The 10163-nt window shown below is 33.8% G+C and overlaps 1 protein-coding gene across 2 annotated transcripts in view; it reads right to left on the bottom strand.

The window, feature by feature from the left end:
- Positions 1-275: 275 nt before the first annotated feature.
- The window catches only part of mlphb (melanophilin b), a 42901-nt gene continuing 33013 nt past the window's right edge, over positions 276-10163 (bottom strand). For both annotated transcript variants that reach the window (XM_053626327.1, XM_053626326.1), the window contains exons 7-9: positions 1889-2029; positions 1700-1767; positions 276-1614 (exon numbers count right to left, since the gene is read on the bottom strand). In XM_053626327.1, coding sequence (XP_053482302.1) covers positions 1723-1767; positions 1889-2029 — 186 coding nt within the window. In that variant the 3' untranslated portion in view covers positions 276-1614; positions 1700-1722. The remainder of the gene's footprint in view (positions 1615-1699; positions 1768-1888; positions 2030-10163) is intronic.

Raw genomic sequence — 10163 nt, 5'->3', positions numbered from 1 at the left:
CTGAATTTCCATGGTTACCCGCTAGGGGGTGTTTTTCCCAAGAAGAACCAATGAACCAGAGTTTAATATATATAATAGTATATATAATATATAATTTGAACAGTTCTCCGGTCAGTTTTATTATGTAGGTTTATAAAACTGAAATGATTCAATAGTGTTTGTACTGATTCATGGTCAGTGCTTGCCTTAGGATGCCTTGTTAATCATATGATGTGAAATCCCACCAAATTTCCTGATAAAAATAAAGAAGATGTTGTGGGTTATTATGTAGGTGAGAGAGAATTTAAAAAAACATTTTTTAAATAAAAAAATACAAATTTTTAAATGGCCCTTACAACAATGTGGACAGGCACACTTCACACAGGATTCAAATCCAAGGCAGCAGCATACCAGTCGAGAACTCTATCGGTCCTCCCACACACTTCCTTGTTTGCCACAAAAAACATGTAGGCTAGAATTCGTCAACGCTTGTCTGACTTGTTGTCAAAGTTGTTTTAGATCAACACCTGCAAGTGACTATTAGGTGTCACCATGGACACAGGTGTTGGATTGTTTTGAAGCCTTGACACAATATGGCACATTTGCTTCAACTGCTTCAGTTTTCCATAAAGCCTCGCTCTGCCCACCACTAATGTCACCACTCTGTCACAACGGAGAGTCGGAGACGTATGCAAATGCAGTTTAAGCAGTTTATTAAATAAAGTCCAACAAACAAATCCAATCCATAAGGCAAGATCAAAGTCAAGGCAGGCAAAAGTGTCAGGCGATCAGCAAACAGGATATCATAGAGAAACCAAAAGACAAAACAACAGGAAACAATCAAAGTCAAAAACCAGAATAGCAACATGGGACTCAAGGCTTGGTACAGAAACAAAGGAAACAATTACTTCACAATATGGCTGAAACAGAATGGGGATTAAGTAAGTGAATAGTGAAATTGAGAACAACTCGAAGATTCACAATCAGTTCCTTGGTCAACATGAACGCAGGGCTGGTTTGATTGGCCATTTTAGCTGTGAGAGATTTCAAAGTCAGAAATATCAATTGTGCATGCATACAATTGGACACAGGTGTCTCCAATATGCAAGTGCATATTGTACATTTACTTTCTTCGTTTGAAATATTTCAAAATTCTAAAAAAAACCTTCTGTTTATTTCGAATTTTAAATGACTTTGTCCATGGCATGGTTATTGGTGCCAGACATATTGGTTTGAGCTTTTCAGAAACTGCTGTTCTCCTGGGATTTTCACAAACAATTTATAGAGTTTATACAGGATGGAGTAAAAGACACAAAACTTGGCAGACCAGGCAATGTTTTAAAAAGACCAGGCAATGTTTTTCCAATCTTTCCAAACCTCTGTAGATTGTAGCCTCAGATTCCTGTTCTGAGTGGAGCCCAGAGTGGAACTCAATGTGGTCTACTTCTGTTGTAGGCCATCCACCTCAAGGTTCAATGTGTTGTGTCTTCTGTGAAGATTTTCTGCTCATCACACTTGCCAAGAGTAGTTATTTGAGTTACCATAGACTTCCTGTCAGCTTGAACCAGTCGGGGCATTCTCCTCCTACCTGATGTTTTGTTTGGTTTTCACACCATCCTATGTAAACTCTAGAGACTGTAACACATATTCACACATTTTTAATATCAATATTATAATAATATAATATAAATATATAAAGTATAATATAAATATATCCTACCTTTTGCTGGTGAAATTCCACTGCTATTCCTGTCCTAAGGCAGCAATACGCTTTTGAATAGCTGTAACCTTAAGGGCAGTGTAGTAGTTTGATAAGATTTATTATAAAGATTTGTCAAAGACAATGTAATCTGGAATATCTAATTTAAGGAAACCTTTTTAAAATAGTTTCCTTTTATCAAAGTCTCACCTCACTTTGAGCTCTCTGGACTCTGGCCACTGCCATTGCTACTTCATCCTCTAGCCGAGACAGCTCACAGCTTGCAGAACTGACCTCATAGAAACTCAACCTCCTTTGGGTGACAGTGGGTCTCTCAAGATCAACAGCAGACTTTAAATTGAGAACAATGCGTAAACAAATGATGGTTTATTTCAAAGGGCTATCATTGTACAGACACTGTCTAACTTTCAGGTAGAATGTGGTCTATCAGAAGAAAACCAGTAGTACTCAATGCCACTTAGCACTCAAGGTGTCAATAGGGATGCTTCCAACAAGTCAAGTCCTTCTTGTTACTAATTTGTATGCCTCAAATACCAAATACCCTTAAAATATGCTTCAAAAGGTTGGAATCTATTAATTATATTATGTATATATTCCAAAAAATTCAAAAAAAAAAGAAAAAAAAAGGTGGGACGCTGTGTAAAATGTAAATAAATGTAATTAAAAACAGAATGTAATAATTTGCAAATCTCATAAACCCACATTTTATTCACAATGGAACATAGAAAACATATCAAATGTTTAAACTGAGTAAATGTGTAATTTTAAGAAAAAAAATAAGGTAATTTTGAATTTGGTGGCCGCAGCATGTCTCAAAAAAGTTGGGACGGGGCAACAAAAGGTTGGAAAAGTAAGTGTTACTAAAAAGAAACAGCTGGTGGAACATTCTGTAACTAATTAGGTTAATTTGCAAAAGGTCAGTAACATGAGTGGGTATGAATATAGTATCTTAGAGTGGCAGATTCTCTCAGAAGTAAAGATGGGATGGAATCTGTATGAAAGCAGATGTTGCTCTAAAATTTTCATCATATATACCTTTCAGCATTGATGGTGTATTTCCAGATGTGCAAGCTGCCCATTCCATAGGCGCTAATGTATCCCCATACCATCAGAGATGCAGGATTTTGAACTGAGCGCAGACTATATATATATATATATATATATATATATATATATATATATATATATATATATATATATATATATATATATATATATATATGACTATTTATCATAAAACTAAATTACAACTGAAATATTTTGCATCAATATATCAATTAAAATAAATGTGAATGTAAACAAAATGAATACATACAGGCAATGCCGTCGCAAGTTTGAGGATTACAGAAATATGATGAGATTACCACAGAGGAGTCATTCCAGCTGCCATCATCATGGATCACCCCAACTACTTCCTGTTTCCCCAGAAGCAGAATCACATTACTACAGAGGCTCTCAAACTTTTGTAACTAAAGCCCCCCAAGCCTCCCCTATCATGTGGCACGCCCCATATATATATATATATATATATATATATATATATATATATATATATATATATATATATATACCTAATCTATAATCTGTTTTTCATAGATAGATAGATAGATAGATAGATAGATAGATTTTTTAGATAACTTTAATTACTTTTATAAAACTATATAACAGACAGGTATGGAACATGAATAGTAGTTATATCATACACTTTCTGCAAACTGTCAATCAAAGTAGTGTGTTTGATAATTTATGGCCCCTCTCCTTTCCCTGAGTGACAGGTCTGTACGGGTGGAGTGGTGGGGTAACCCTATCGAGTGTATCAGGGGGTAATCTGGCTCCTTTGTGTCTGGCAGTGGGGGGTGTGTGTGTGGTGGGGGGGGGGGGCGCGATATAGTCCCCCTCCCAACAAAAGGTGTTGGTTTTTAGGGGGGTAAAATACGTCTGAAAAGAAATAATGTTTTAATATGGGCATGTGTTTGTGTTACTGTGTGGGTTTATTTCATTTGTGTAAACACATTGTTAGAAAAAGCATGATGTTTGAATACATATATGAGTAGAATATTTGTTTTGTGAAATAAATGAAAACAAAATGTTGATTATGTTTTTAAGGATCCCGGTTTGCCTTTGAATAAAACGTTTAGAAGGTAAAGCGTTTTTTAAAAAAAGAATCTGTTTAAAAGAATCGTGTGTATTACATACCTTCTAAACATAAACCTTTAGGAACTAAAAAGATTAAAAGAGTTGTTTAAAAAGAAATCCGTATTACACGTCTTCCAAAAAAATCCCAAAACCACATAAACCTTTAGGATGTAAAAATGGTTTAAAAGAGCTGTTTAAAAAGAATAGCGCGTATTACATGACTTCTAAACAAAGATCCTTACGAGGTAAAAATGTTAAAGTGCTGGCTAAAAGAATCTCTGTAATGTTTAAACTACGAGATAAGTTTTTTTCCAGAGATGTATTACATTCGCTGTGTTAAATCAGTAATGAAGTTAAACTGAAGTCAAAATGATTACTTTTTATTTCCTCGTATGGGTTTATGATGGTGATCAGTCATATACACTATAAGCCAAAGTTATAGAAGTAGGAGAGTTATTTGTAAAGGTTCCAAAATATTTTAACAGTTAATGCATACCTCCAACAAAACAGAATATTAGACATTTAGTGTAAACTAGTGTAAAAAAATTCTCTGAAATATTTCGGTGAAAATATTTTTTCCATATTAAATGCATCATATTAGAAATGATAGTACAGTCTTTGTTGATAAGTTACAAACTCATACTTTATAACAATTTGTTTAAGATCATCTGAATCTGGCAAATAACTTTTATTCCATTTAGGCATGCAATAAAAGTTAATAAACAAATTAGGAAGAAATGACTTGTACACTACTGCTGCGGATATTAAGACAAACCATTTTGTTCAAACTTCAGAGTGATCCATAGAGTAGCAGAAATGTATGGCACCTAATGAATACCATGTGAAGGATTAAGTTGACTAGTCCCTTATAGTTGCAAAGACATGTCCTTGTGCAGGATTACCTTCACACCAGCATTGCCACATTGACACGTCTGCTACCATGTCAACATATATGAAAAGGCAAAAAAGTAATAAAAATTATATAAGAATGTATTTTATCAAATATAAGACATTGTAATGAAAAAACATAATAATATTATTTAACAAGGTCTGCCATTCAGCCCCTCTTAAGTGTTAGAGCATTATCAGTATTGTATGACGTTGGGACAGTAGTTAGTTTTCGGATGTCAGTTGAAAAACCACTTTTTGAGTCACAGTGCCAAACTACTGCAGAATATTTTGATCCTTCTTTTTCAGCGTGAAGGACTGACATTTATTTAATAGACAGATGGCACAGCCGTATACTTGGTCAGAGGATTTTAGGAATTTCTTTTAAGAAAGGTTCATTGTTTTGGTTCTTTTATCATAGCTTCAGTTTCTATACTTACTTTAGTTAGTGACTTAAACTGTTTTATTAGGTGGTGACAGATTTGGTTAACAGGGAATGATGATAGGTGAAGATTAAATTGGTATGCATATGCAAAATAAAACTGTCTATATGTATATTTGTCTGCTATGTATCTGTTTAAGCACTACTTTAATAGCGATTAATAGCCCCTTAGCTAATTCATAGACCCCCTTTCTACCTTTTCAACTTCGTTATATATGTTTCTTTTCAAGCATTGTGTGCAGAAATTGCAAATCATTAGTCTGAAGGTTAAGGGTTCCTTAGACTTTTGCTTGTTCAACATCAACAAAGTCTAAACAAAGACTAAACTCAGGAGCAATATAACTGTCTGGTTGTGATCAGAATAAAAGGCAGCGTGAAAGGTGACCTAATTCCCAAAGCGCTAAATGAGATTTCTCTATGTTCTATATGACTTTTCTACAGTATATGCCATTAAGTCCTAGTTTACAGCCATCATTACAGCACGGTAGAGGAAATATTTGTTCATCAGATGTGTGGTGTACATCTAGACAATCTGATAACAAACTACACACAACATTTATGTTGAGAAAATTCAGCTTGATCTTTGTTCCCAAATAACATTGGACCAGATCCATCGTTTACATCATCTGCTCACACGTATTTAATCTGTATTACAAGTACTGAACAAGTTAGAGGAGGAGAACGTGTAGATTTACTGTTAATTGGAACTTTATTGTTTATTTGGTTCTGTCTTCATTCATTTTCATATTCAGATTTTTTAAAATTCATTTCATTATGATTTTTTATGAAGTACCTTCAACCTAGGAGAGTCTGGCATCTAACATAATGTATGAATGTAGGAACATGGATTTTCACCATGTGCTCCACCGGCACACTAGTTGAAAAGCAAGTCAAACATGTTAAATCTTCAAAGGTCAGGCAGGTCCAGAGTAAGGAAAATAAAAGCACATCACCTATTTAGATTATATCTATGATTAAGTTCACATTCAATTAAGAAATGAAGCTCATGTTAAGGCTATTTCTTCCACAGATGTCTTCAGAAGAAATTGATGACCAATTCCCTGGGCATTGTGCCTCCATTTAAAATAAACACTCACATGCAGATACAGGTATGATATCGTGCACAGAGGCAAGACAGACAGGAATATTTGAAATGAAATTTATAATATTTGCAATGATGAATACGAACCATATGAAAACCAAGTAGATGAAACAGTTTTGAACAGTGGCTGGTGAAACTCAATGATCTTGTAATTTACTGCATTTGTAATGATAATGATTTTTCAAATGAACTTGAACACTCTTTTGGTGGATTCATGTTAAAAAATATGTTCTGCCTGTGATTGATGTCACAAAATATATCCATTAAATCTGCATTGCAAAAATAGATAAATAACTAAATTAATTAATTTTAAAAATCGGAGCCAATTTGTGATATGAAAGGTTTCCCATGGTTGGAGATAATGTGCCACAAACCTTGGCACCAAGGATTCCATATAATCCGGGGCATACCCACCTTCATCTATGAACAACAAAAACACAGAATGTGACCATATAGGGCCATGATCTGTTCCGCCAGAAAAGTATCAGAAGTCCAGAAAGGCTATTGATTTCAATGTCATGACTTTTTGCATGGCACGTATTTCCATATTTTCATCATAGGCTGTGGAATTATATCTCTGAGTACTTTGAACAAGCTTTTACATAGTTTAAACATCCACAATAGTCTGGGAGTTATGTATTAGACCTGTTCCTGAGCATTTTGCTTATAAATATATACTCTCTATCTGAAAACATTCAAACCCTTGTCAGAAATTAAGCTTAATTTTCAGACAGTAATGCTAGTGTACAATACATCTAATGTAGTAATGTATGGAGTTAAGTTTTTTCTACATATGATGTGAATGTGATGTAATTGACTTAACAAATCTCTACAGCGTGATGATTCATTGATGGAACTAATTTGGATTATAATGAAACTTTACAGCAACAGAAACACATTTCATGAGGTTTGGCACCCCAGCAGTCCAAATATAGGCAAAGAATTAGCTATTTGCAATCTTTTCATGTGTCTCCTTTCAGAAAATTGTCTTTCTCTGTTTCTTATGCACACAGTACCTACTTTTCTTTTCATGAAATCACACACCAATGTACTATTCCTGTATAGGGGTTTGAGTAAATATAGATAAACTCATTACTGTACAGTAGCTGAGTAGCTCAGGTAACTACACTACACCGTAACATCATCTTGTTATCAATTCCTTCCTGCAGTTCAGCCTGTCCACAAGGATTGTGAGGAGGTACACTCAGTAAGGTTAGGGTTAGGCAATACACGTGCATCACTTTGTTTGAGAGGTGGTGGAGATAAAGACATGGCATGGAAAGTAGTAATATAGATATCAGCAGGAATGACCTGCTTGAGCTGAGTGAAGGAAAATCAGTAAATACTTTATTTGCAGTTAATTAACACACCCAAATGCATCCTAAAACTCCTCACTTTTCCTTGCATGTTGAAATTTATCCACATCTGAATCTAGTGATGAACTTGTGAGGACAAAACTGTTCTCACTACAATATAGTTCTGTTTAAAAACAAAGTTTGTCATAGAAAAATTATCATTCCCATCTGGTATTGTTAGAGCAAGTAAAAAAGGTCAGAGAACATCTGACACACTTACTAGCACAGTAATCTTAATAAGTATTTAAACAGATATGTTAAATAGATATATTAAATAGATATGATAGTTAATAGATATGATAAATTTCCTTAGAAGAAATTTCTAATTTCTTAATTTTAAATAATTAGAAATTTAAAATTAAATTTCTAATTTCTTAACATGAGCTTCATTTCTTAATTGAATGTGAACTTAATCATAGATATAATCTAAATAGGTGATGTGCTTTTATTTCCCTTACTCTGGACCTGCCTGACCTTTGAAGATTTAACATGTTTGACTTGCTTTTCAACTAGTGTGCCGGTGGAGCACATGGTGAAAATCCATGTTCCTACATTCATACATTATGTTAGATGCCAGACTCTCCTAGGTTGAAGGTACTTCATAAAAAATCATAATGAAATGAATTTTAAAAAATCTGAATATGAAAATGAATGAAGACAGAACCAAATAAACAATAAAGTTCCAATTAACAGTAAATCTACACGTTCTCCTCCTCTAACTTGTTCAGTACTTGTAATACAGATTAAATACGTGTGAGCAGATGATGTAAACGATGGATCTGGTCCAATGTTATTTGGGAACAAAGATCAAGCTGAATTTTCTCAACATAAATGTTGTGTGTAGTTTGTTATCAGATTGTCTAGATATACACCACACATCTGATGAACAAATATTTCCTCTACCGTGCTGTAATGATGGCTGTAAACTAGGACTTAATGGCATATACTGTAGAAAAGTCATATAGAACATAGAGAAATCTCATTTAGCGCTTTGGGAATTAGGTCACCTTTCACGCTGCCTTTTATTCTGATCACAACCAGACAGTTATATTGCTTCTGAGTTTAGTCTTTGTTTAGAATTTGTTGATGCTGAACAAGCAAAAGTCTAAGGAACCTTTAACCTTCAGACTAATGATTTGCAATTTCTGCACACAATGCTTGAAAAGAAACACATATCACGAAGTTGAAAAGGTAGAAAGGGGGTCTATGAATTAGCTAAGGGGCTATTAACTGCTATTAAAGTAGTGCTTAAACAGATACATAGCAGACAAATACACATATAGACAGTTTTATTTTGCATATGCATACCAATTTAATCTTCACCTATCATCATTCCCTGTTAACCAAATCTGTCACCACCTAATAAAACAGTTTAAGTCACTAACCAAAGTAAGTATAGAAACTGAAGCTATGATAAAAGAACCAAAACAATGAACCTTTCTTAAAAGAAATTCCTAAAATCCTCTGACCAAGTATACGGCTGTGCCATCTGTCTATTAAATAAATGTCCTTCACGCTGAAAAAGCAGGATCAAAATATTCTGCAGTAGTTTGGCACTGTGACTCAAAAAGTGGTTTTTCAACTGACATCCGAAAACTAACTACTGTCCCAACGTCATACAATACTGATAATGCTCTAACACTTAAGAGGGGCTGAATGGCAGACCTTGTTAAATAATATTATTATGTTTTTTTCATTACAATGTCTTATATTTGATAAAATACATTCTTATATATTTTATATTACTTTTTTGCCTTTTCTTATATGTTGACATGGTAGCAGACGTGTCAATGTGGCAATGGTGGTGTGAAGGTGATCCTGCACAAGGACATGTCTTTGCAACTGCAAGGGACTAGTCAACTTAATCCTTCACATGGTATTCATTAGGTGCCATACATTTCTGCTACTCTATGAATCACTCTGAAGTTTGAACAAAATGGTTTAATATTTAATATCCGCAGCAGTAGTATACAAGTCATTTCTTCCTAATTTGTTTATTAAGTTTTATTGCATGCCTAAATGGAATAAAAGTTATTTGCCAGATTCAGATGCTCTTAAACAAATTGTTATAAAGTATGAGTTTGTAACTTATCAACAAAGACTGTACTATCATTTCTAATATGATGCATTTAATATGGAAAAAATATTTTCACCGAAATATTTCAGAGAATTTTTTTACACTAGTTTACACTAAATGTCTAATATTCTGTTCTGTTGGAAATATGCCTTAACTGTTAAAATATTTTGGAACCTTTACAAATAACTCTCCTACTTCTATAACTTTGGCTTATAGTGTATATGACTGATCACCATCATAAACCCATACGAGGAAATAAAAAATAATCATTTTGACTTCAGTTTAACTTCATTACTGATTTAACACAGCGAATGTAATACATCTCTGGAAAAAAACTTATCTCATAGTTTAAACATTACAGAGATTCTTTTAGCCAGCACTTTAACATTTTTACCTCGTAAGGATCTTTGTTTAGAAGTCATGTAATACGTGCTATTCTTTTTAAACAGCTCTTTTAAACCATT

The sequence above is a fragment of the Ictalurus furcatus genome, chromosome 6 (genome assembly GCF_023375685.1).
Source record: "Ictalurus furcatus strain D&B chromosome 6, Billie_1.0, whole genome shotgun sequence".
NCBI classification, from domain to species: Eukaryota; Metazoa; Chordata; class Actinopteri; order Siluriformes; family Ictaluridae; genus Ictalurus; species Ictalurus furcatus.
Note: the sequence above shows the minus strand (reverse complement) of the source record. Positions and strands in the feature narration are given on the sequence as shown.